The sequence below is a fragment of the Mustela nivalis genome, assembly GCF_964662115.1.
Source record: "Mustela nivalis genome assembly, chromosome: 4".
Lineage (NCBI taxonomy): Eukaryota > Metazoa > Chordata > Mammalia > Carnivora > Mustelidae > Mustela > Mustela nivalis.
The window spans coordinates 47,138,814-47,164,204 of NC_139023.1; the positions used below are offsets into that span (position 1 = coordinate 47,138,814).

The 25,391-nt window shown below is 42.9% G+C and overlaps 1 protein-coding gene across 6 annotated transcripts in view; it reads left to right on the forward strand.

Moving 5' to 3' along the window:
- The window catches only part of SEL1L3 (SEL1L family member 3), a 142,307-nt gene that overhangs the window by 79,037 nt on the left and 37,879 nt on the right, over positions 1 to 25,391 (forward strand). For 5 of the 6 annotated variants that reach the window (XR_014310623.1, XM_082726748.1, XM_082726750.1 and 2 more), the window contains exons 18-23: positions 4,506 to 4,596; positions 4,731 to 4,815; positions 5,819 to 5,928; positions 10,616 to 10,743; positions 11,348 to 11,450; positions 11,531 to 11,603. Coding sequence is in view for 5 of the 6 variants with exons in the window: in XM_082726748.1 (XP_082582874.1) it covers positions 4,506 to 4,596; positions 4,731 to 4,815; positions 5,819 to 5,928; positions 10,616 to 10,743; positions 11,348 to 11,450; positions 11,531 to 11,603 (590 nt within the window). In the remaining variant the exon portion in view is untranslated. Of the gene's footprint in view, positions 1 to 4,505; positions 4,597 to 4,730; positions 4,816 to 5,818; positions 5,929 to 10,615; positions 10,744 to 11,347; positions 11,451 to 11,530; positions 11,604 to 20,133; positions 21,289 to 25,391 lie in introns of those variants that run through there. The other variant, XM_082726749.1, reaches the window with a different exon arrangement.

A 25,391-nucleotide genomic window follows, 5' to 3' on the forward strand; every position in this document is an offset into this window, starting at 1 on the left:
TGAACAGGATGCCTGGGTGGCTCAGTTGGTTAAGCGACTGCCTTCAGCTCAGGTCGTGATCTTGGAATCCCAGGATCGAGTCCCGAATCAGGCTCCCAACTCCATGGGGAGTCTGCTTCTCCCTCTGTCCTTATCCTCACTCATGCTCTCTCTCACTGTCTCTCTCTCAAATAAATAAATAAAATATTTAAAAAAAAAAAAAGAAAATGAACAGTTGAAACCCCCTGCATTTCCCTCCCCAATTAAACCCATCCCACCCTTGGTCCCAGAACTGAGCATCACCCTGAACCTTGTTGTTGCTCTCCCTTTGCTTTCTTTATAGTCTTGTTCTACGTGGATTTATTCTTAAGCAGTAAAGTTCTTTGGCTTGTGTCTGAGCTTTCTATTATTAGAATCATATTACATATAGTTCAACTGTCTTTTTAAAAAACCTAACATTATGTTCCTGAGATTCTTATCCCTTGTTGCATGTATCTGTGCGCCATTCCTTTTTATTTCTGTCATTGACCATGCTTTACTTATCAGTTCTTATTTTAACACATTTGCGTTTCCCATTTTTTGTTGTTTTTAAGAACAATGTGGCCATGAACATTTTTTAGGTATATCGTGACATACGTAGGAAAAGTATCTCTAGAATATAAACTTAGGAGTGGGGTCACTGGCAGGCACCTTATAAGATACTGTTCACCTTTATAAGATAATGCCGGCTGCTTTCCCAAAGGATTTTACCAATTTACTCACCCGCCAACCATGTATACATTTTTGTGTCTCCATATCCTTGCCAATCTTGGTGCTGATGCTAAGTATTAAGTTTCAGTCTGGGATTCAAAGCCTTTTTTCTATCAATAGGAAGAAACATCTAGTATCCATGATAATGACAAAATCCTCGTCAAAATATATCTGAGGCAAAGTGCTTCTGTTTCCTCCCATTCTCCAAGTCTGAAGCCCACCCTGAGGTTAAATAGGAAATATAGGGATGTTGGCCTCCCCACACCATGATGGGGCTTTTTTGGTACCATCTATTCTGCTGTAATAGAACTAAATCATCCATCAATGTCCCAAGTCCATCCCCCTTTTTCATTTTCTGTGAGTGAATTCATTCTGGACGTTATTTTCCAATTACATGTGTCAGTTTGATGAGCTTCTGCTTTTCTGTGTTGTTCCAAGATTTATACGGGATAGTTTAAAAGAGGAGCGTGATTGAGAAAAGTGCTTTTTGCTGTATAGGCATAATACGGAAGATACTATTGTCATGCCTCAGGCTGTCCTCGGACACCGGAAGTCAGTGAAGGAGAGGCTGGCTGTCATGTTTCATTTCTCTGCCTTCCCCCATGTGTGTTTTATCTGTGAGCTATGTGTTTTATTGTCCTTTGTCTTAAATATGCCCCAAATATTTAACCCAGGAGGTTAGCCAGATTAGGGTGGGCTTGAAGCAAGACAAGTAGGCATGCCAATTTCCAGTTCAAAGAGATTCACCTTTCTGCAGGAGACCAGGGGTCCTGCGTTCCACGGGGATCCCAGGATTTTTTTTTTTTTTTCTATCTTTTCAGTTCGAGCTGCTTCATGCATTGGCAGAGAAAAGCACAAAGAAAATCGTATAATTGTTTGGGAAGCTGCTCAGAGGTACTCAGATTCACAATTCACAGCAAGCAGCCCAAGGGTTGATTATTAAGATGTATCATTATAAAATTCTCTATGTGTATATGCTGAGGCAGAACTGGAAGGATAACAAATATGTCCCTAAACGTGTTCTTTACCATAAATCCCCTCCTCTCCACGTCCACCCGCCACCCCCGTCCCTGCCAGAATGACTGCCTGGGGGACAACTTCACTTTAGTGCCTTGGAAAGAAAGCTTGAAGCTCTGGTGAGCTTCCTAAGCCTTGAGGAAATTCATGGAAAGGACAGTACCGCTTTGTGGCTTATCTTTGGGCTTCCTGCCCACAGTTAAGTGCTGCGTACGTGTTTGTTCCATGAATATAAATATAGAAATATCTGTAATTGATACTTCTGGGCACTCTCTGTTGAAACACAATTAAATAAGAACAAATCACTGGGAGCCTAAATGTGGGTAGGATTTCTGCAGAGGTGTCATTTCTCAGAAGTCTTAATAAGCTGAGAAAGTCTGGCCTTGAGAGTTCTAACCGTCCCCTGCGGATGGTGGCAGTGTGGGAGTGCACGGCATTGGAGAATTGCTTCTGCAGCCGGGAAGACAGAGGTGGATTTTTCTTCAGTGCTTCTGTTGACATTGATGTTTCATAGACATCTCTTTCTGAGGGATTTCCGTGTTTCCTTAAAGGAAATGCTTGGGAAATTCTATGACATTTCCTCTTGGCTTATACAATAATTGGACAGTGGAAGTCTTCCTATGAAACTCGCCCCCCTTCCCCTCCCCACCACCAAAGTCACTTTGGAGAGACGATCTGGTCTTTGTAAAGTTTGTCCTACTGACTTAGTTCCTCTGGGAAGTGTCAGCCTCATGTGCTCGCACACTCTAATCGTCTGCCCGACTGCTGTCAAAGAAAACGTCATTTTGATTACATTTTAATAATGTGAGCCATATCCCATTCAGCTACAGTAACAGAGGGACCTGGCCCGACATGTGACCTTGAGTTGGCAAGTCTACCCCCTCTCCTTCCTGTACCCATTCCTGGGGAAGACAAGCACTGGTTCCAAAGAAACGCGAGATTGTAAGACCTTGGGAATGGGTCCCTGTCGTAGAGTGATGGAGACTTTTGACCAGGCCTCTTTTATATGCCCTCCATCTGGGGTCTGTTCTGAAGATTCTTGTCACAACACGTGATTTTTGCCAGCTGTGTAAGAAAACGCCTGGGCATCTTTTGTGTTGTTCTTACGGCTGCCGTTGTGGGCTTGTTATCTGGCTTGCAGTGCAGGGGACAGCTGCCCAGCCAGCTTTGTCTTTCTTTAGCATGAGTCATGGCTAATTGGTCCACAGCCTTGGGTGTCTGGAAAGCCGAATCAGCTCCCTCAGCAGTTACGTGGCCCATGACCTGCACTGTATCCAGTTGAAGGTCTCACCGTCCTAATTTGATGCCCAGTCACCTCTCTCTGTCCCTAGGCAATGGGCCATCAGAAGCTGCTTTAACAGTGTAAAGAACAGGATTTCAGAATCAGCTCTCCTAATTTCCCCAGCCCTACCAGAAGCCAGTTTTGGGGTGGAGGTACAGTCAAGAAAGAGTTAACATCAGCTCCTGAGAATGCCAAAGAAACTTTAGGAACAATGATACCTGGTCAAAATAAAATGTCACTCATAACCTGGGTGACACAAAGAAAATGGAGGAAATCATAGAAGTAAAAAGAAAAAAAATAAAGTGACTCCATTTTCACTACCTAGAGGAAAATACTATGAGGATTTTGATAGACAATTTTTAGGTTTTATTTTTCTCTGCCTATATGCACCTGCATGAGCTTGTGAAGGTGTGCGATCGGTTTTATATCTGTGTTATAAAAACGGAACCGCTCTGTTTCTCATCCTGCTCTCTTTTTTTTTTTTTTTAACTGAATGGAAAATTTTGCATAAACATCTTTCTATGTTTTTGAATTCTCTTCTACAACATCATTTTTAATCGCCTCATCTGAATGTGGTTGCACTCTGGGGTAATTTAACTACTCACTGATTTTCAGATACTTAAGTTGCTTCCCGTGTTTCTTGTTCATATAAACAGCTCTGCCGTGAACTCTGTTGTCACTGAATCTTTGTGCACGTTTCTTGCTTCTTTAGAATAAACCTTCACAAGGGAGAACTGTTGGCTAAATGATGTGTGGATTCCTAAGTCTTCCTTCATTTAACGGTTGGAGTCACCTGCCCTCCCACAAGCATTGGCCATAGGGATATGTCCGTTTCCCCCAAACCCTTGTTTTTACCCTGTCTTGTGAATCTTGTGCCAGTCTTTCAGCAGATCAACAGTCCTCCGTCATTGTTTTGCCATCATTCACTATTAGCATTATCGAACATTTATTTTTTTCTCTGTGTGTTTGGTCATTGGTATCAAGCCCCTTGTAAACTCCCTCCCCTCTGCCAAACTTCTAATGCATCACAAAAGCTCAGCTCTAATTAAGCTTGCTTAGAATCCTAAGCCCCATGAAGCCTTTCACAAAACAGCGACCCGAACGAACGCACAGGGCTTTTTCTAAATGCCACTTATCTCTTCTAAGCTGGGATGGAAGGATTCAAGGACAGGAGGCAATAGACAACCCAGCCCAGCCAGCATGCCACACACCGTTCGGCCAGTAGAGGTAGCTGTTGCATCAACTAGCTCTCCAACCTTATCAGTGAGTTCAGCCTTTAAGATAGAAAATAAATCAGTGCAGGCAGTATTTTTAACAACAGTATTTATTTTAAAACACACACACACAACAAACTCATGATTTTGTGGCTTTAAAAAAAACTGCTTATTTCGTGCCCTCTTATGCTTGAATATAAAGCTCTCCGTGAATATTAGTAAGAGCCACTGTATGAAATTTATTATTAATCATCTATTTTTAGGCACGAAGCTTTGCTGTATTATGTTTTAGCAGCAGAAACTGGAATTGAAGTGTCACAGACAAATTTAGCACACATCTGTGAGGAGAGGCCAGTAAGTAAATGTATTCTTCTTGGAGTGGAAGCTCTAAGGTTAAGGATGATGAATTGTGTTTTATGAAGGCAAAATCAGTCACTTGGCTGAAATATATTAATGAATTAACTTTTTCTCCCCCTCCATCCCCTTAGGACCTGGCCGAGAGATACTTGGGTGTTAATTGTGTTTGGAGATACTATAATTTCTCTGTTTTTCAAATCGGTGCTCCTTCATTTGGTATGTATAGAAAAATGGGTGCTAAATTGAAGCATTGGAAGCTTTTAATCTTTAGTAACAGGGGAGAGATAACAGCTTTGTGTGAAGTATGATATTTCTAAACAATTAGGAAAGAGTGTGAAAAATCTCTACTATTAAGATCATGAGTAAACTGCTGTCAGCCTCTAGCAATGTACTTCTCCTCCTCTGTTGTCCACTGAATGCTTGAACCCACCATTTCTTCAGAGCTGGTGAGAATTCAAAAGAGAAAGCTATTCTGGAGAGATCTCCTGGGCCAGTCATTAGTGTTTTGCCCTCAGATACATCCCTGTCTTCCTGTGCTCTGCTCTGTATGAGAGGTTGATCCCAAGGAACTACAGTTCCTAGACTCCTGTGTTCTTGGGCATCTCATTGGTTTCAGCCCCATGGGAGGTGCCAGCAGGAGATTGCTGGGTGGGAGGAAATGAGAAGTCCCAGTATTTCTCCCCTTCTCTCTACTTTGGGCTGTGTCTCCAGCAATGGCTGTACACCCAAGGTTCCAGTTCCTGCCTGACAGTCTTGAAATCTTTTGAACTCCTTGGCATAGATTCTACTTTTCTGACTAGACACTGAGTGATATATACACCATTAGGCAAAACTTTTTCCAAGGGAAAAAAATAAAACATATGGCTTAAACAGAATAAAGAAATGCCCATCAGTCATAAGACTCAGGCAACAAAATTTCAGATGTCAAATAAAGTGCCCCAAACAATCTTGGCCAGTTGGACTGTCAGATTGCAGACTGGGATTTTCGCAGACCCATTTGGGAGAGCTGCCCAATAAAGCAAGAATATGTGTCTAGAAATGGTGGTGCTCCGCACAAAAGGTTTTCGTTCCCCCACTTCCTGACATACCAAGGAAACTGATGATGTGTGTTCAGGTCCTGGTAGGAAAAATTCTCAGTCATGCGACTGGGCCAACCCTTTAAAACATTGGTCTCAAATAAAACCACTTCACAAATGGGCCTGTGCTTTCTGTCCTGCAGCATATTTGAAAATGGGAGACCTTTACTACTATGGCCACCAAAACCAGTCCCAAGACCTTGAGTTGTCCGTGCAGATGTACGCTCAGGCAGCCCTGGATGGAGACTCACAGGTAACCCACAGAAAGGAGCACTGGGTGATGTCTGTTTGTGAGGATGCAAGACCTGGCTGGGGTCCTCCCAAGCCCTCCCATCTTCATCTGCTTCCCTGTTCACAAAGTCATTTCTCATCCATTCCCACAGGACATGAACCCTAATAGGGAACCTTTATGGAGCACTTGCTATGGTTGCCACACCATTTTCATAACCATCTCATGAAGGTGGAGATGACTATGACCACATTATAGTTATAATGGAGGATAGCAAGACTACAATCAGATGATAACTTGCTCAAGGCCAACCAATCAGGTAGCACGCAAAGCAGCCTGATCCTAAAGCCATGTCTGCTGGCTCCATGTCCAGGAGTCTTTCTACAAGATCCTATCAAACTAACTCACTCCATAGAAACTGAAGAAATAGGAAGTGTGGTCCAAATGACAAGTGATTTGCCCATAGAGTTGGACCAACACTTCAGTGATAGGAAGTTGCTCTTGGTGACTTTTGTCGGGGCGGGGGGGGGGGGTCTTATTTTAGAGGATTTTTAAATGTATAGAAAAGTTGCAAAAGGAGTACAGGGAGTTGCTATATACAAGTCACCCAGCCTCCCTGAATGTGACTATCTTGCATATAACCACAATACCATTATCAAACTAAGAAGTCAGTCTTGCTTCAGTACCGTTAGGTATACTTGAGGCTTTCCCCTGGATTTCACTCATTTTTTCACTAATGTTCTTTTTCTGTTCCAGGATCCCATCCAGGCTCCTACATCACATTAAGTTGTCCTATTTCTTTAGTCTTCTTCAATTGATAATAATTCTTCAGTCTTTGTTTGTCTTCCATGACCTTGATACTTTGAAAGAACACTGTTTGGGTATGATGTAGACTGTGCCTTAATGTGGCTGTCTTCTGCTGCCTCATGAATGGAATGAAGTTTTGCATTCTGAGCAAGGAAAGCACAGAAGTGATGTGTCCTTCTTTGTGTATCATATGAGCCACATGACGTTAGTATGTCTGATTACTGGTGTGGCTTGGTTAAGTTAGCTTTGGCTGGGTTTCTCCCCTGTAAAGTTAACATTTTCCTTTCTAATTTATATATACCCTAGGGAAATCTTTTGCAACTCTGCATGTATTCTGTTTCTCCTCAAATTTCTGTCCACTAGTTTTAGCATCCTTTAGTAGATCTTGCTCGCAACGATCATTGGTATGGTGAGCGATGATGATCCTGTTTCCTCTCTCTGACACTTGCTAATCAGAATTCTCCTGTGAGAATCTCAAGGGCATTTTCACAATGGAAGTCACAATGGTTGATGCCTCCTATTTATTTATTTATTTATTTGGCAGAGAGAGTGAGAGAGCACAAGCAAGGGAGGGGCACAGGGAGAGGGAGAAGCAGACTCCTCACTGAGCAGGGAGCCCAGTACCTCCAACCCAGGCCCCTGGGATTATAACCTGAGCCAAAGGCAGAAGCTTAATTGAGCCACCCAGGTGCTCCATGCTTGATGTCTTCTTAGATACCAGGTTTCTGGTGTTGTGCTTCAGGGTTTGATTACAGAGCAAAGGTTGGAATCTCATCCCTATCTTAGTTTTTGTTTGTTTGTTTGTTTTTGTTTTTTAAGGAGGTACGATATCTGAGTGTTTCTTTACTTGGGTTAAACACCCATGTCTTTACCACTTCATTGCTATTCCTACCCGGCAAGTCACTGAATCACCGAGTTGGTGTTTTCTCATTTGCAAACTGGGGTTAATAATAGTATTTAGCTCATAGGGATGAGGATTGAATGTTATTAGACATTCAGCACTGAGTACACTCAATGGACATGACCCTTCCTATAATTATTTCTTCTGGAATGAAATCAGAGTTGATGCTAAAAGGACTCGGTAGAGAGCCAACCTTTCTTCAATGATATCTGTTGGCATTCAAATTTAGGGGACCGATTTTATTTTCAATTCTGATGTTTATTTTTTGGACAAACAATGTTCTGCAAACATTAAAATGCAATTTTAGAGGAAAATAAAAATTAAAGGATGCAGCCCATTTCCATGGTGGGGGCTTTACTCCCTCCTGTCTTCCCATCCCCCTCCAGCTGCTGTCTACAAGCAAGCATGTCTCTGTAATGTTAACAACAGTGTCTGTGCCCCTTAAGAAATGCATCTCTTTTCTCATATTGCAGAGATGTGTGCATTTTACTGCATAGTCTCTGTAATTATTGATTATTCTTAGCCTCTGCCCCATATTTTGTTGTGCGCATGGCTGTAATTTATTAAGCTTTATCTTATTGGTGGACGTTTATTCTCATTTGCTAATTTATTCATTGATTTAGCACCTATTTATTCAGTCCTGCCATGTCTTAGACACTTCTTAGTGGTGAGGATGGGAGAGAAAAAGATAGACAATATTCTTGCCTTTGGGATTTATAGTCTATTAAGGAAGACGCGGAGGCCTTTTCCTGTTGTTTTACAAAGCTATCGAGTGCTTTAGTGGACACGGTCGTACCTCCATCTTTTATCTCCATTTGAATAATTTCTTTATAATCTGAGGGCTTGTATGACTGAGTCAATCAGTCGAAGTTGTCTCATGGCAAATGGCTGATGTGCTTTCTGGAAGGGTTTTCCAAGGAATACCTTACCAAGCAGTGGTTGAGTGTGAGAAGAGAACTGAAATCTTGTCAGCATGGGATGTTTTCATGACTTCACTTTTAATTATTCTAGTGAAATAATTATAAGTTGATAACTTCCTTATTGTTTTATGTCGCATTGGTTTGATTACTGGTGGCAATGCACATTTTTACATAGACTTTATGATCATTTACTCATGATATATGTGGATTCTCTATTCATGTTCTTTTCCTATTTATCTACTGGAGGTTTGATAATTTTATTTTTTTTTTAAGATTTTATGTATTTATTTGGGAGAGAGAAAGAGCAGAGTAAAAGGGAGAGCAGGAGCAGGGGAAGTGGCAGAGGGAGAGGGAGAAACAGACTGCCCTCTGAGCAGGGAGTCTGATGCAGGGATCAATCCCAGGACCCCGGGATCATGACCTGAGCCAAAGGCAGACGCTTAACCGACTGAGCCACCAAAGCATCCCTGATACTGGGGTTTTTTTTCCCCATTTAAATCATAATTAGTTTTTTATACATTTTCCCAGTAGATAATAAAGCTTAAGCTATTACATTGTACACAAATATTCCCCTAGTCTATTTTCCCATTTACTTTAATTTTGCTATTTTTCCAAGAGGCATTAAAATCATAAAAGTGATTTTTTTTTCTTTTCTTCTAATATCTCAAATTTAAGAGTATGTTCCTTTTAAAGAGTGGAGAAAGAGTCTATTTTCTCTGTGTTTGTAAGTGTGTGTTTTGTGTACATCTCAAAGATTCAACACTTTCATCTATTTAGAGGTTATTTGACAGAATAATGAAGGTAAAGATTTGAGGCTCTGGACCCTGTCTGCTTGCATCTGAATTCCAGCTCTTGCCCCTGTCCAGCTGTATTACCTTGGGCAATGTCCTTAACCTCTCTGTGCCCCAGCATCCCACCTATAAAATAGAGAGGCTAATAGTACCTATCTCAATTTACTGTTATGAGCATTAGGTAAATAAACAAGTATATATATATATATATATATATATATATATATGTATATATATATATATATGTATGTGTATATATATATATATATATAACTGTGCCTCACATATAGCATCACTCAGAAAATGTTAGCTGCTGTTATGTTTTCATGATTATTGCATAGGATGGTAATGAGAGGCCTGGTATATAGAACCTGTTGGAGGTGATTTTCACTGAGATCCTTGTCTGTTGCAACTGAAATGAAAGGTCAAAGGGAGGACATAAGTCATTAAAACATGACCATGAATTCTTTGAAGGGCAACAGTCCCATTTCACTTGTAAATCCCTAGTGGTAAGTAACACATCATTTTTGTTGATTTCTCTGTCCGGCCACATGCTCTGTTCCTGATGGACTGTGCCTCTCCCCAGACAGAGTAGCAGCTCCCCTTCTTTATGAAGTTCCTCTACTGTCAGGCTCTTAATTCTGTTGGTTTTTTACATTAGATCTGCACAGCCCATTAAAGCAGGTTCTACCTCAGAGGGTAGAGAACAAGGTGTATAACAGGAAGAGGTAGGGAGTTGTATCTGAGTGGAGCTGTGCCAAGAGGAGAGTGAGAAGTTTTCCACACTGGCCTGGGAGAGCAGAGACAAACCCCTGTATGTGACTTTGTGCAAGAGATTCTCTGTTAGAATGCAGTCAGGAGAACATTCTGTTCAATTTCTGACACGCTGATGGTATCCCAGAGCGTAATCTGTAAGTGATAGACATTGCCTTCAACTTGGTATTCTGGTTTGTTGATGACACAAGGGCACATTTTCCAGGGAGTTCTGTCTTGAGAGAGTGAGCAGGAAAGGACAGATTCCCCTGGTTGACTGGCTTCTGAGCAGATGGGACACAGCATCTTCTGAAAGCCTCCCGGTTCTCCTGCGAATAAATTTCTCAGATGCATATATTTAGGGAAACAATCCATCAATGAAGATGACAAAACCATCTGGCTCGAGGGACTTTAAAAAAAAAAAAAAAAACAAACCAAAACAACAACCAGAGGTTGTAAAAGTTTACATTCTGATGAAGGGTGTGTGTCTGGGGTTTATTATAAGGCGTTGATGAGTTTGGTTTGTGGCTTGTTTTCAGGGTTTCTTTAACCTGGCTCTGCTCATTGAGGAAGGTGCTATAATCCCACACCATATTTTGGATTTCTTGGAAATTGACCCAACTATCCATTCTAATAACATCTCTATCCTCCAGGAACTGTACGAAAGGTGAGTCTGGAGCCTTCTTTAATGCTGTGGAATATGGGGGAACCCAAGCGGGTGGTGTTCGCTTCTTGGTTAAAGTCAGTTTCTCTCTACATAACACCAGTTGTTATGAAAAGGGCTCAGGATTTGTTCTGATTTGAGAACACTCAGCTGGACCCAAACTATTTCCCTTTTTTAGCATCTAAGGCTTACTGTACAGAATGTGCTTGATCGGAAGTTAAAGTGCTGACCAAGGTTTCCCACCAGAATGGAAAGAATAATGTGTCTGATTAGACCGTGCCTTTCTGCAAGATAGGGAAGGGTTCTGATGTCTGCACTCTGGACCAGCACTCAAACAGGAGTATTGCTCTGGCGGCTCCCTGTCGGGGTCCTCCTTGACCCACTAGCTTTTTATTAAGGACAGGACTGATCTTTTCCAGCCAGGAGCCTGGACTATCAGGGTGGGCCCCAACTCTTTAGAATGGGCTTCATGTCTCTGAGTTTTCACCTCAAGCGTGCCTGTTTTCCCAAAGCAGGAGGGGAAGATTGAGGATCTGACAACACAGGTCGTGGGCGATGCCCCCGAGGTTTGCCGATCCCTCCGGATTCCCTGTCTTTTTGTCTGCAGGTGCTGGAACCAGAGCAGCGAGGAGTCCTTCAGCCCCTGTTCCCTGGCCTGGCTTTATCTTCATCTGCGGCTCCTCTGGGGCGCCGTCCTGCGCTCTGCCCTGGTAGGTGCCATCTCCCCCAGCCCTGCCCTCGAGGTCCCTGCCCTTCAGCAGCCATCTAACTTGTGCTTCGGATTCTGCAGATCTACTTTCTGGGGACCTTCCTACTGTCTGTACTGATCGCCTGGACCATGCAGTATTTCCAGTCTGTTTCAGGTAAAAATTTCTAAGAAGCTGGGGCAAGATAAAAATGGAGGGATTCTTTTTCCCTAACCACCCCACCCTCAAAAAAAAAAAAAAAAAAAAAAAGAGAGAGAGAGAAAGAGATGATCTCCCTCCTCATGCCTTTGACCATGCTATTTCCTTTCGTTAGATGGGTCCTTCATGGCGTGGTGGGCTCCCCCAGGGGGTACCATCATCTCTGGCTGATGGAAGGTCCCAATTACTGTTATATTTGTCAAAGTAAGCAAGGATTTTTTCTTAATAAGAAGCTTTATAAATTGAACAAAAAAAGTCTTCTCCCATTGAAAATACATCCAGCATCAATATCCTACGTCTATTGCCCTAAAACCCAGCTTCTGAAGCCCCCTCCAGCAGGATTTCTTCCTATTTATTCCAGTCAAGGAATCAATGATGTGGGATGATAAAGAAGCCCTCACAAAGAGTAAAAGTACCCAGCCATGTGGATTCAGAAGGAGGGGCTGAGGAGGAAGATGAAGTGACAGTTAGTTTAGTGTGATTTCCGCCGGTCACTGTTATTTTTCCAAGCTCATGTAGGGCCGTCGTTAAAGAGATGGACACCCACCGTAGCTTGGAGTAGCGGGCTTAGAGTCCAGGCTCGGCTGGTCATTAGTGGTGTGATTTACGGCGAGTTATTTCATCTTCCCGTTATTTCCCAATTTTCCAAGAGTAGAATTAGGTAATAATAGTTGCTATTTCCCAGGATGTTCGAAGGCTTCGGTGAAAAACACACAGGATGGTTACCAAAGTGACTACTGCAGGTAGTCGTGGCTGTTGTATTTACCTGGCGTATAAAACCCTCTGAGCAAATGTGAACTCATGTTCGTCACCCCTATCAGGACATACGATGGTGGAAGGCTTTAGTGCATCATATGGGATATCTCACACTTAGTAGGTACTCAAAGTTGCAAACCTCAGTCAGTGGAGAATTAGAATTAGGACTGGACATGGCATTGGAACACGTGCTCAGGCCCTATCCATGTAGCAGATAGTGAAAAGCGAAAGGAGTGCGTCTCGCCACAGATTTGATGGTGGGAAGGAAGTCTCTGTTGCAAGAGGCTAGTGCAGGATCATTTCCCTCTGATTTACCTGAGGAGGTTAACAAGGAGCCATCAAAAACTTGGCCAGATTTGATGCCCCGTCATATACTGGCTTATAAATTTTCCTCATGCAAATTCTGTCCCGTCCCTAAATTTGTTGCCAGGTAGAGCACATTTATTTTGCATCTTGTCAGTGTTTTCCATTTCAAATTATCTTTGTCATTTTTACTCTGTAGAAATATTGTTATGATTATTACAAATGCAATTCCGTTAGAGGAGCTGAAAATTGTCTTTATGATTTTATGCCAGCTGGTAGCCATGAAAATTCATGGGCTGGTGGAATTGCTTTTATCAGAAGTCATCTCTTTTTCCTGTCTTCCTGTCTGCATTATCAGTCTCTCCACATTCTCGCCTCCCTGTCCCTCCTACCCTTTGATAATTCTTTTTCCCCTTTGCTGAGTATCCTTTGCTCTTTCTCACGTTTTCTTCATTTTTTGCAAACCCATTCACTTCCTGTGCATGCCTCCCTCCGTGTTGCTGGCCTTAGACAAGTCTGGACAGGTTCTTAAAGTTAAGTTAATTCTATGCCCTTCATTTTACACGTGAAGAGATTAAGGCCAAACACATGAAGGGGTCTGCCCCAAATCACAAAATGATGTCCAAGAAAGGACAGAGGGCAGCAGGATTTCAAACTTTTTCAGACTCGTGATACAGTTGACCCTTCAGCAACTGGGGTTGGGAGGGGGGTAACTAGGGGCACCAATCTACCCTGCGGCTAAAATTCTGCATGTAACTTTGACTCCCCTGAAACTACACTACTGACTCCTGTTGACCAGAAGCCTCACCAAGAACATAAACAGTCGGTGAATACATATTCTGTCTGTTATACATATTACATTCTATATTTTTACATTAAAGTAAGTTAGAGAAGAGAATTCGTTGTTCAGAAAATCAGAAGGAGGGGAAAGTCCATTCAAGGTGCTGTCCTATGTTTATTAACAATAACACCACAAAACAACAAATATAACACAAAAAACAAAAACTTGTGTAAGTGGATCCATCCAGTGCAAACCTGAGTTATTCAAGGGTCAACAGTATTTTAAAACAGCAGTTACCATTCTGTCTCTGACCTTTGTTTCTTATATAAAAAATATTTTGTAGCACATTTCTGGGACCTTGAAATGAATGATAATTATCCTGTCTACCACAACACATATTTTTAAAAGTAGCACCCTAACAGCAATATAAAGGAGAAATAAAAAGAAATGAATTATAATAAAATGACACATATTTCAGTATGTAAATCATAGCCCCATACTTCTTTTTTTTTTTTTTTTTTTAAGATTTTATTTATTTATTTGACAGAGAACAGAAGTAGGCAGAGAGGCAGGCAGAGAGAGAGAGAGAAGCAGGCTCTGCACTGAGCAGAGAGCCCGATGCGGGGCTCGATCCCAGGACCCTGGGATCATGACCTGGGCTGAAGGCAGAGGCTTTAACCTGCTGAGCCACCCAGGCGCCCAGCCCCATACTTCTTTACTATAATGGCACATGAATCACCCCAGGAACTTGTCTAATGTGGATTCTGATTCAGTGAGTCCAGGGGCTGGCTCTGGGATTCCACATTTCTAACAAGCTTTAAGGTGGTGTCCATGCTGCAGTTCCATGGACCACACTTTTGACTAGGAAGGGCCTAAAAGTGTAAAAAAAAACCAAAAAAGTCTCCACATTATTCCCAAAACATGCTATAAGTGGTGCCTTCCGGCCCTGTTAGAACTAGTGTAAAGAGTTAAAATACATAGTAAATTATTTTCATATTTTTAAAGTCTTAAACATAAATGCAAATTTGTCAGTAACTTAGAAATAGGGGGAACCCGGGTGGCTCAGGCAGTTAAGCCTCTGCCTTTGGTTCAAGTCATGATCTCAGGGTCTTGGGCTCGAGCCCCTGAATTGGGTCCCTGCTCAGTGCATACTCTGCCTCTCCCTCTAACCCTCCCCCCTGCTCATTCTCTCTCTCCAGTGAATAATTAAAAATATATATATATTTTTTAAAAAGCCAAATTTTGAAATAGGAAGGTGCTCTCTCAGTGCCTGGGCAATGGGACAGGAGCCAGAGGGGTACAGAAGAGCAGGAGAGAGGGTCAGAGGGCAGAGTTGCTGGGATTGGTGCCTGGCCCATGACAGGGTTGATGCCTGAGGTGTCCTGCCCTGCCCTGGGGAAAGGGGTGCCCTCTAGCGGATGCTGGTGTGAAGCAGGCACAGGAATGACATCTGGGTGCTGAGTAACAGTTAAGAGGGACCGACTGAAAAGTTAGGAGCTTCCCTTAAATGGCCTTGTATAGGGCTTCTTCTCTAAGTGAGGCATCTTTGTCATTTCGCGATTTGCATTTTTCTGGTCAGTGTTTTTTTAAAAATTAGTGATTTATGGCCAAACTTCTAAATTGAACTGTCCTTCCATTTTGCTTTCAGCTCCAACTACCTTCCTTTTCCTCCTGAGTTTACATGCTCTGTGATATATAGTCCATACTCCAATGCGTTTGTCACACTAAATTGTCCCGTGTTCAGAAGGCTAGCAGTGTGAGACAGTAGCTAATACCACAGGCTCGGGAGTCGTGCTGCCAAGGTTCTGGCCCTGCCACTCACTGCATGACCTTGGGCAAGGAAGGGAGCCCATTTGTGCCTCGGTTTCCCTTTCTGTAAAGTAGCAGCAATAGCAATATACACCTACTTGCCATTGTAGTTGAAAGAAGCCAATAACCAGGTAACAGGGTGTAAAGTGCTTAGAACTCAACAAATGCTAGCCGGCAGCGAATACCCTGGGGGCATCCCACTTGCAGTTAAAGCACACCGACACCAAGTGGCATCTGTATTTACCCGGCTTGGCTGAACCAGTAACAGACCCAATTCCCAGAGCCCCGTGGGTTTTTCTGTGTCGTTAGACTCTTTCTAAAACATCAAACTCTTTTTTTAAAGCATCTGAAAGATATTGACCAGGCTTTCAGGAGAACCAAGACAAATATATGAAAAGTATCGCATATCTCTTGTGTCCTTTAAGGGGACTTCTTTTTGTCTCCTGGCTGGCGTTCTACCAGGCAGCTCAGTCTTTCTTGAGACCGATGCCTCCCAGGGGAGTTCTAGGATCCCTGGGTCTTGGGTGGCGCCAGGACCGCTCATGTGACCGCCAGCCTGATAGCAGAATGCACACCGCCCTGGGCCGCCTCTGTCCCTCCAAGTCCACTGGCTTTGCAGCTTCTGGTCACCAAGAAGTCCCATCGGCTCTGCGGTCCACCTTTTGTCCCCCCATGTTTTCTTCCTGAGATTGCTGAGGGGCCACAGTGAGGACTTTGCTGCCACCGGGACAACATAAAACCGGGCTCAGCCACTTTCCCAGGCTCCAGACACTCCTCTCCCTGCCTCGCTGAGTCTCTGAAGCGCTCTTCCTCTCCCCTCCCTGGTGGGGCTGCCAAGCATAATTGCCTTAATGGACTTGGGCTTTTGGGGGGGGCGGGAACCAACAAAAAAATTCCCAAAGCAAAGTATGTCTAGAACAATTTCCATTTCTGTCCCTACCAAACAAAAGTCCCCCCAGAGACCGAGAAAGCATGGGGCTGGCTGGCTGGAGGAAGGCAAAGAGAGGGCGGGGACAAAATGGAAGGTACCCCCCCCCCCCCAGAAAGAGTCCTGCCTTACCAGTCTTTTTTTTTTTTTTTTTAAGATTTTATTTATTTATTTGTCAGAGAGAGTGAGCACAGGCAGAGACAGAGAGGCAGGCAGAGGCAGAGGGAGAAGCAGTCTCCCTGCTGAGCAAGGAGCCCGATGTGGGACTCGATCCCAGGACCCTGGGATGCTGAGCCGAAGGCAGCCACTTAACCAACTGAGCCACCCAGGTGTCCCCTGTATTACCAGTCTTACCGGAAACTTGATGTCTCAGTAGAATGCACAGCATAGAGCAAGACCTGGCTGAACTAGCAGGCCCTGGGTATGACGAGGTAACCTCTTAAACCAATGTTGTTCTATTCAAAACAGCCAGAATTGAGGCCGAATCATTCTTTCTGCTTAAGTGGTTAGTGCAGTGGTCTTTGAAAACGAGTAGGATGATATGACCAAGATTAATGAAACTGTTTCTACTCTTTTCCTGTCATCTACATTTCCAGTGAACGAGGCTGCTCCTAAAATTACAGTGAAATCTCAGAAAGTGGCGTTCTTAAAAAAAGTAGTAGCTTTCAAGTCAGAGCTATTTAATGGAGAGATTTCACTTTTCTCATCACCCTTGGTGCTGACCCAATAGCTTTCCTCATGAGAAATGTTGAAATGACATGAATCTTATACTTGTCCTGGGATCCCGCTAGATCCAGAGGCCCAGGTGAAGTAGGCTACATCTTCTTCATTGTGAAGGATTTCTGGGGCTTCCCCCTCTCCCCTTGGACTCCATCTTTGCAAACATTCTATTAACTGGGGACTGACCCAGTATATTCCCTCATACTCTTTTCTTTTATCCTCCCATCTGGCCACCTGGCAAGCACAACCCTTTCCTACAATGGTCCACAACAGGGGTTGGCAAACCTTTTCTGCAAAGGGCCAGATGATAAACATTTGGAGCGTTGAGGGTCATCTCAACTACTTGGCTTTCATTATAGGGCTAAGGTGGCCACTGAGCGCGCATGAAAATGAGTGGGCGTAGCTCGTTTCTGGTTAAACTTTACTACAGATGTGGAAAGCAGAATCTCTTCTGTCACCTGTCACAAAATATTACTCTTCTCTTAATTTATTTTCAACCATTTAAGAATGGAGAAGCCATTCGTAGACTGCAAACTATCCAAAAACAGGCAGTGAGCCCTGGTTGGCCAGTGGGCTGGAGTCTGTCCCACCTTGGTCAACCCCGCTTAGGGCCAGCTTTTAGTTAGTCTCACTCACGTACAGAAAATGGTCCCCCTCCCCCAAGTGTCAGGTAATACAAAAATCAGTTCGATTTGGCTCTGGAATATGCTCTGTAGTTTTTGAAACAGCACACTTATTTTCCTGGTTACCTTGATTCCAGGCTGGTAATCAAATTAGCACGCATTTCAGGTGAGCAGACACAAAGAGGCCACTTTAAAATTATGATAGGCTGTGGGGGGCTTGTCCAGTGATTGCGAACCCCCGTTGGAAGGGGGAGCGTTCTCATGTGGATAATAACAGATTCACTGTAGAAACATCAAGCGTTTTTATTATGTTCTTTCTTATGAGAAGATTTAAATGGTGGCAATGCTAATTACGCATTCCTTCTACATTTACACATTGGCACTTTTTTGTTTTAATCAGAAAACTGATTGCTGATTTATCTTGTTACCATGGTGATTTAAACTTTTTTTTTTTTTTCCAGAGCTTGAAAGGGGGAAAAAAAAAATGCATGCCTTAGCACTTCGTGAACTCCCTCAGAGATCATCAGAAACACAAATCTCAGGCCCCAAGGGGGTCTCGGACACCATCCAATCTAAGTCCTTTAATTCACAAATGTGGACATTGAGATCCATGAGATGTAAGAATTTTAGTACTGAAATGTCTGCCACTCAGTACCTATCCCAAAGTCACTCCTAGTGGCAGATAAATGAGACTCGCCTAGACCAAATGGTCTTTGTGCCATGTCACTGGGTCTCATGCTCCCTACCTTGGTGAGATCACCCACCAGAGTGATGGCTTTAACCTAGAAACATCACATCGTTATATAATACCCTGGTTCCCCATCCTACCAATCATCATCACTGTCCTGTTCTTTCAAAACCATCTCCGGATCCACAAAATATTCTGTAACTCTGAGGAGGGGTTCCTAGGAAATTCCATATCCAGAACACCCAGAGGCTTTGGAGCTCCTTTCTGAAGTCTCTGGAGTGGCCTTGTGGAGATGGAACTCTTGAAGAGTTTATCTAGAAGTCAGATTGTCCATGTGGTGTCATCTTCTTAGGGTTGGTACACTGCAGGATGGACACTGGGCACCTTTACAAACAGTCCCACCTACTGAACGTGTCTAAGACTTGGGGACCGCTGAGCTTGAGTGAGATCCCCAGTTAAAGACCCATGAGCAGTCGTTTGCACAAACTCTGGCTACTGTGTTAGCCATGTGTCACACTGGTCCGCAAACTGCCTCCTCTGAGCACTTTGTATACATTAACTCATTTAGTCCTTGCAACAATTCATCATGGGTGTAGATACTTTTATTTTCCCCATTTTTTTTTCAAAAATTTTACTTATTTATTTGACAGAGAGAGACACACACACACGCACAGCAAGAGAGGGAACACAAGCCGGGGGAGTGGGAGAGGGAAAAGCAGGCTTTCCACCGAGCAGGGAGCCCAAGGCGGGGGCCCCATCACAGGACCTGAGCTGAAGGTAGATGCTAATGACTGGAGCCACCCAGGCGCCTCGTATATTCCCCATTTTTTTAAAGGCAGAAGGAGAGCAGGGTATTTGTCCAAGTCACATAACTGCTAAAGGAGAGTGGCCAGTTTCCAGATCCCACAATCTTATGAACCAGGGTGCCTCTCAGCCTCAGTCTAGAAAGCGGGGGTGCCCATTTCAGAGCTACTGATATTTGGAGCCAGATCATTCTCATGCATTGTAGGATCTCTGTGACCTCCCCGGCCTCTACCCACCCTCCGCCAGCAGCAGCCTGCTCTCCAGCTGTGACCACTAACAACATCTACCAACGTTGCCCACTGTCCCCTGGGAACCAAAATCGCCCTTTGAAAACTGCTGACATAAAGTACAAAACTTTATAAGCTTCCCTAATAGTTACGGTGGCTCAACCTTCTTACTAAAGGTAGATTGATAAATAATTAAACCTAATAATTATAATTTCTAAGACTTAGATGCATTTATTTAAATAACATAATTTAAACCAAATTTGATACTTCATCCAGCGAGAGTAAGAATGTGAATAAAATGAGCGCTCCTTTCTGATTGACTCATATAATTCATGGTTTTCGTTGTGTCAACACCTTGGGAAAAAAGAGATGACCACGGGAAACAGACCAGAGAGTCTTTCCCTTTCTCTCTCCCTTTCTTTCTTGCTTGCTTGTTCTCCCTTTCCCTTTCTTTCTTTTCTTTTTCTTTCTCTCTCTTTTTCTTTCTTTCCCTTCCTTCCTTCCCTCTCTCTCTCTTCCTCTCTCTCTCTCTCTCTCTCTCTTTCTTTTCTTTTCTTTTTTTTTTAATGCAGACATTTACCTGAACATCACAGCATAAATCCAGAACTCAGAATCCCAAGACGTCAGAACCATCAGAGATCCTTGAACATCTATTCCAGTCCTCCATTTTATAGGGGACACCAAAGCCCAAGGAACCTAGATAACGGGTGTAGAGTTACTCATCTTTTAGGGTCAGGGCCACTGGACCAGAAGCATCTGCCCTGGCTTGCTAGGGTCGAGGTGTGGTTGTTGTGTCCTGCATTGCACTAGTTTGAATACTCAATACCTGCTGTCCACGTGTCTCTGCAGCCAGCGGTTCCCATCCGACACCAGCCCGGGCCTCCGCAGACCCCACACCTCTCTCCACAAGCCCAGCTGTGACTCCAGCTACAGATGCCTCTGTTCAGGACCAGCCCACCGTCCATAATAACGCAGAGCCTCGAGAGTGAACTGTGCACTCCAGGTCTCTCCCGATATGAGAGAACCCCAACAGCAGCTGGTATTGGAAAGTTGGGGCTAGGGCATTATACTGAGAAACACATTACATGTCTTGTCAACTGGATGCGAATTTTGCACTTGATGTCTTTTTTTTTTTTTTTTCCATCAAATCTGATTACAGGGAAGTACCCAGTACAGGCAGTGGGTAAACCGAAGGTTATCAGACCAATATTAGGAACATCCTGATCACAGGGGTGTGTTGGCGAGGTTGACTGGATCACTGCAAAGTCCCTCCCTAGTGACTGTGTGTATGGGGGGGGGGGGTTATGGTTTGCTCTGTGGCGTGTCTGAATCCTTATACACTGAGATGTGTTTTAAGAATCTTAGCCACTTATTTGTCCCCTTTCATTAAAGAACCGAAAATTGTGACCTCTCTATCAGTTTGAGAATCTTTCGGGATGTGTGTTGGCCACAGCACTGCTCCTCCAGGTCCAAAAGGCAGATTTCAATTTGACTTCCAAGACCCAGCAGTTCTAAGACACCTTGAAAGAAATCGGTTGTGGCTGGAAATGCAGGGAAGGCAGCAGCTTTGGAAATGGGTTTACATTTTTCTCGACTTTTTCTAGGATCGTGCTTCTGAATCATTTAATGACATGGTTGGGTATCATTTCCTTTTCAATTGACTCCATAAAATACCACTTAGAAAATTCTTAGTATTTACCTGTAGTCTTCTCCATGAATTACCCATTAGAATAGAATGGTGGCAGTGGAATATGCAGGAAATAAGCCCTTAGCTCATAGTTCCATCCCTACCCTTATGCCTGCCTATTTTCTGTGTAAGGGGGTTGTGTGTGCGTGTGTGTATGTGAGAGAGAGAGAGAGAAGAAGAAGAGGAAGAGCAGACTGTCCGTACACTGTATGCTGCTAAGGTAGTAAATAAATCAGTAATGCAATATTGTGGGTCCAAACTACTCTTTGCACTACTTTATTTACAGTAGCAAATAAAAATTATTTTTATACTGTTGACTCCTGGGACGTGGCTTGCTTTCTTTTTCGTAGTTACTGTTGTCCTCCTACAAAGTCCATGGACCTCCTACAAGGTGCATGCATGTTCCTCAAGGAGGCAACAAAAAAAAAAAAAAAAAAGGAGAGTCCTCCTGATGAGAGGGATTATTTCTGGTAACCCATGACTGTTTACAGATGGAAGGGGACTACCCTCCAGGGATCCCATGCTCAAAGTCTGCCCCTGCAATGTCTTTATGGTACCGGATGGTATGTCAGGGCTCCAGGTATGTGGGGGCTCTATTTATATCAGTTCTGGGTGACGTCTGCCATCCATGCTCTTTCTCCTCTGTGTACCATGTAGAGTGTTCTTGTATTACCAAAGGTTGTCTTCCCTGCTTACGACAGAGCCAGACTTTGGAGTCAGATGGCCCTGGATTCAGATTTCAGTTCTGTAACTTTTGAGGTCAATAACCTTGGATGAGTGATGAATGCCCTCTGGGTCTTGGATTACTGTTTATAAAATAAGGGTAATAAATTCCACCTCTCCTGACTTGTCATGTGGCTTAAATGAGATAACTTAGGTAAAACCCCCAAGACGGTGTCATGAACATGATTGGTTATTATTTTTATTAGAAGGAAAAGTCTGAGGGGCATCTGGCCGGTGCAGCCTGTAGAGCATGCAACTCTTGATCTCAGGCTTGTAAGTTTGATCCCCACATTGGGTGTAGAGATTACTTAAAAATAAAATCTTTAAAAATATATTTTAAAAAAAAAGGAAAGGGAAGAGAAGTCTGACGGTCCGGATAAAGGGCTCTTTGCTTTACCTGGATCCTCCCTTCATGACAAACACTCACTCTTCAGCTGCTGGGATCATAAGATGTCAGACTGCTCACTGGGAATTGCCATCAGCTCTAGGAACCTGCCCAAGGTTATGTCCTTGCAAGAGCACCTCATGCCCAATGACATGTTGATGTAGCGCAGGCTTTCACAACCTCAGAAATATGGACATTTGGGACCGATGGCTCTCTATTGTAAGGGCGGCTTTGGGCATCATATGATACTTAGCAGCGGGATCCCTGGGCTCTACACACAAGATGTCACGCATGCACGCTTCCCCCACGGTGCGCGCACACACACACACACACACACACACAGTTGTGACAGCCGAAAATATTTTCAGACCTTCCCAAATGTTTTGGGGAGCGGAGTTGGGGGAAGGAATCACCTTGCACCACTCCTCACCTTAAGAATGACATATGTAAGAAAAAAGCTTTCTTGCCTTATTTTGGAAGAGTTCTGAAGGGCTATCCCAACTCCAGAACACCACCTTGGTGGCAACCTCATTGTAGTTCAATTTCTCCCTCTACCTCATTCTGCCTTCCTTGTTTTTGTGTAGGATTTCCTGACACTGGTCCCATAAAACTCCAGATGCAACCCTGCATCTTAGAGTCTATTTCCAAGGAACACAGCTGTATTAGTCTGCTAGAGCTGCCATAACAAGATGTCACAGACTGGGGGGCTCAACCAATAGAACTGTATTTTCTCACAAGTTTGGAAACTGGAAGTCCAAGATCAAGGTGCAGCAGGGCTGTTTTCTTCTGAAGCCTCTCTTCTTGGCTTTTAGATGGCCTTCTTCTTCCAGTGTCTTCACACAGTCTTTCTTCTGTGTGTGTCTGTGTTCTCATCTCCTCTTATAAGAACATTATTATATTGGATCAGAGCCCACCCTAATGACCTCATTTTACCTTAATGATCTCTGTAAAGGCCACATCTCTGAATACAACCACATTCTGAGATACTGAGTATTCGACTTCAATGTTGGGAAGACACAATTCATCCCCATAATACCAACCCAAGACACTGTGGGAAATGGTTCACTTCCAGAACACGGACTCATGGCAGCCATCTTGATCTGAGACAGTTGTCCAAACATGTTCATCTCCAGGTCATGCTGGAAAGAATTGGAGTTGCTCCAGGACCAAACTACTACAGGTGAAACTGGTAGGCAGGTCACACATCAATTCATGTCCCAGCTTAGGCACTTATTCTCTCAGGAGTTCTCAGCCTGTATGATCTGGGTCTAGCTCTTACCTTCTCAAGCCTCAACCTCCCTTCTCTCCTCAAGTTCTAAATTCACTTCCTATGAGGTTAGTGTAAGGCTGACTGGACTAGAACACTGTACAATGAAGTCAACATGGGGTGAAGGTGGGAGAAACGAATGGAAGAGTGAGGTCCAGAGTTGATGTTTGCTTACTTCCCTATTACTGTCTCCTCCATTTAGAACATTCTTAGACCAGGGTATGTAGACCAGCAGATTGTGAAACAGATCGCTTTCACAGCACACAAATGCGATTGTGAAACAGATCGATTCATAGCACACAGATGCGATTTCTTTGGCCCATCCAATATTTTTAAAAATTTGAATAATTTTGTAACATCTTAAAATAAAAGATTTAGGGCTTCTCCTAATAAAATCTGAACACATAAAAAAAATAGCTTTCATTGCTGCATGACAAGAATTAGCTGAAGCAAAGTGGATCTGCCTTTTTTAGATAGAGGCTGTACTTTCTTATTTACCCCAGTCCCACAGTTACCTACTGATTTATACCTCGGTGATTTAGCCCACCTAGGTATTTCAGTTTACAACCCATGCTTTAGACTTTCTTCTCTTTATTCTTAGTGACCACATTTTGGCAAAGCTGAGAGTGACTCCCAGATTCATCTACTGCTTAATCATTGTCAAGCCTCAGTTAGCTGGGGGAGTGGTAGTCTTTCTTTCCATTCTTTGGTAGAAGAAGATGCAAAGTTGTGACTCATTTGAAGTCCCATCAAAGTGTCTAAAAAAATGTGGGATAAAATGTCAATTTAAAAAAATAGTGTTTTTCTATACCAGCAGTATAGAATATTTAGTATTTCCTATACTAAAAAATACTAAATAATTAAAATACTAATTTCCTTTATAATAGCAACAGTTTTTAAATGTCCAATAATTAACCCAATAGTAAATTCACTAGATCTTTACAAAGAAAACTAAAAATGTCGAAGTACATAAAAGAAGATATAAAATACTATGCTGTGTCCATGGATCTAATAATAACATAAATATGTTAGTCTCCTCAAAATTAATGTGCACATTCAATATTTGTGTTTGTGAGGAACTGACATACTGCTTTTAAAACGTATGGAAGGGTGCCTCCCGGGTGGCTCAATGGGTTAAGCATCTACCTTTGGCTCAGGTTGCAGCCCTGGAATCCTGGGATTGAGCCCTGCATGGAACCTGACATTGGGCTCCCTCCTCAGAGGGGGAGCCTGTTCTTCCCTTTCCCTCTGCAGCTCCCCCTGCTTGTGTTCCACTCACTCTCTCCTTCTCTCTCCCTCAAATAAATAAATAAAATCTTTTTTAAAAAAATAAAATAAAATGTGTATGGAAGAATATAAGTCAATGCACAGGTAAAGAAAATTTGAAAAAGAAGAGGAAAGAGAATTGACTTACTAAAGATTGTTTTACTACAAAGCACAGTAAAGCAAACAGTGGGGGATGTTATGAAGGAATGGACAAATGGTTCAGAGGGGAACAATGGAGAGCTCAGGAACAGGCCAGTTAGATATGGTGTATGATAAAGTGTCATCACAAACCAGCTGGACTAAGAATAGAATATTTAGTAGTCAGAGTTAGGAAATTGGCTATTCACAGGTAGAAAAATAAGATGCACACTGTATGTCCTTTATACAAAAAAAAAAAGCCAAATTTAATTAAAGACTTAACTGTGAAAGGCAGACTTGGAAGGCTAGTAGAAGTAAATATAGGACAGTATTTTACTGATTTTGAATTAGAAATGATTTTTTAAAGAGTAGATAGATTTCTTTTTTTCAAAAGTGAAGGATTTTTGTTCTGATGACCACAGACAAAATTGGCAGATTGGTGACAGATTAGGAGAAGGCATTTGCACAAAAGGCATTTTGCACCACAAAAGATCAATAACTACAATGTGCAATGAGTGCACACTAATCTACCACAATAGAAAACCCAGTAGAAAAAATATTCAAAGCATATGATCAGATAATTAATGGAAAGGGAAAAATCTAACAACTCACAAGTAGATAAAAGGCAGCTCAATGTAACC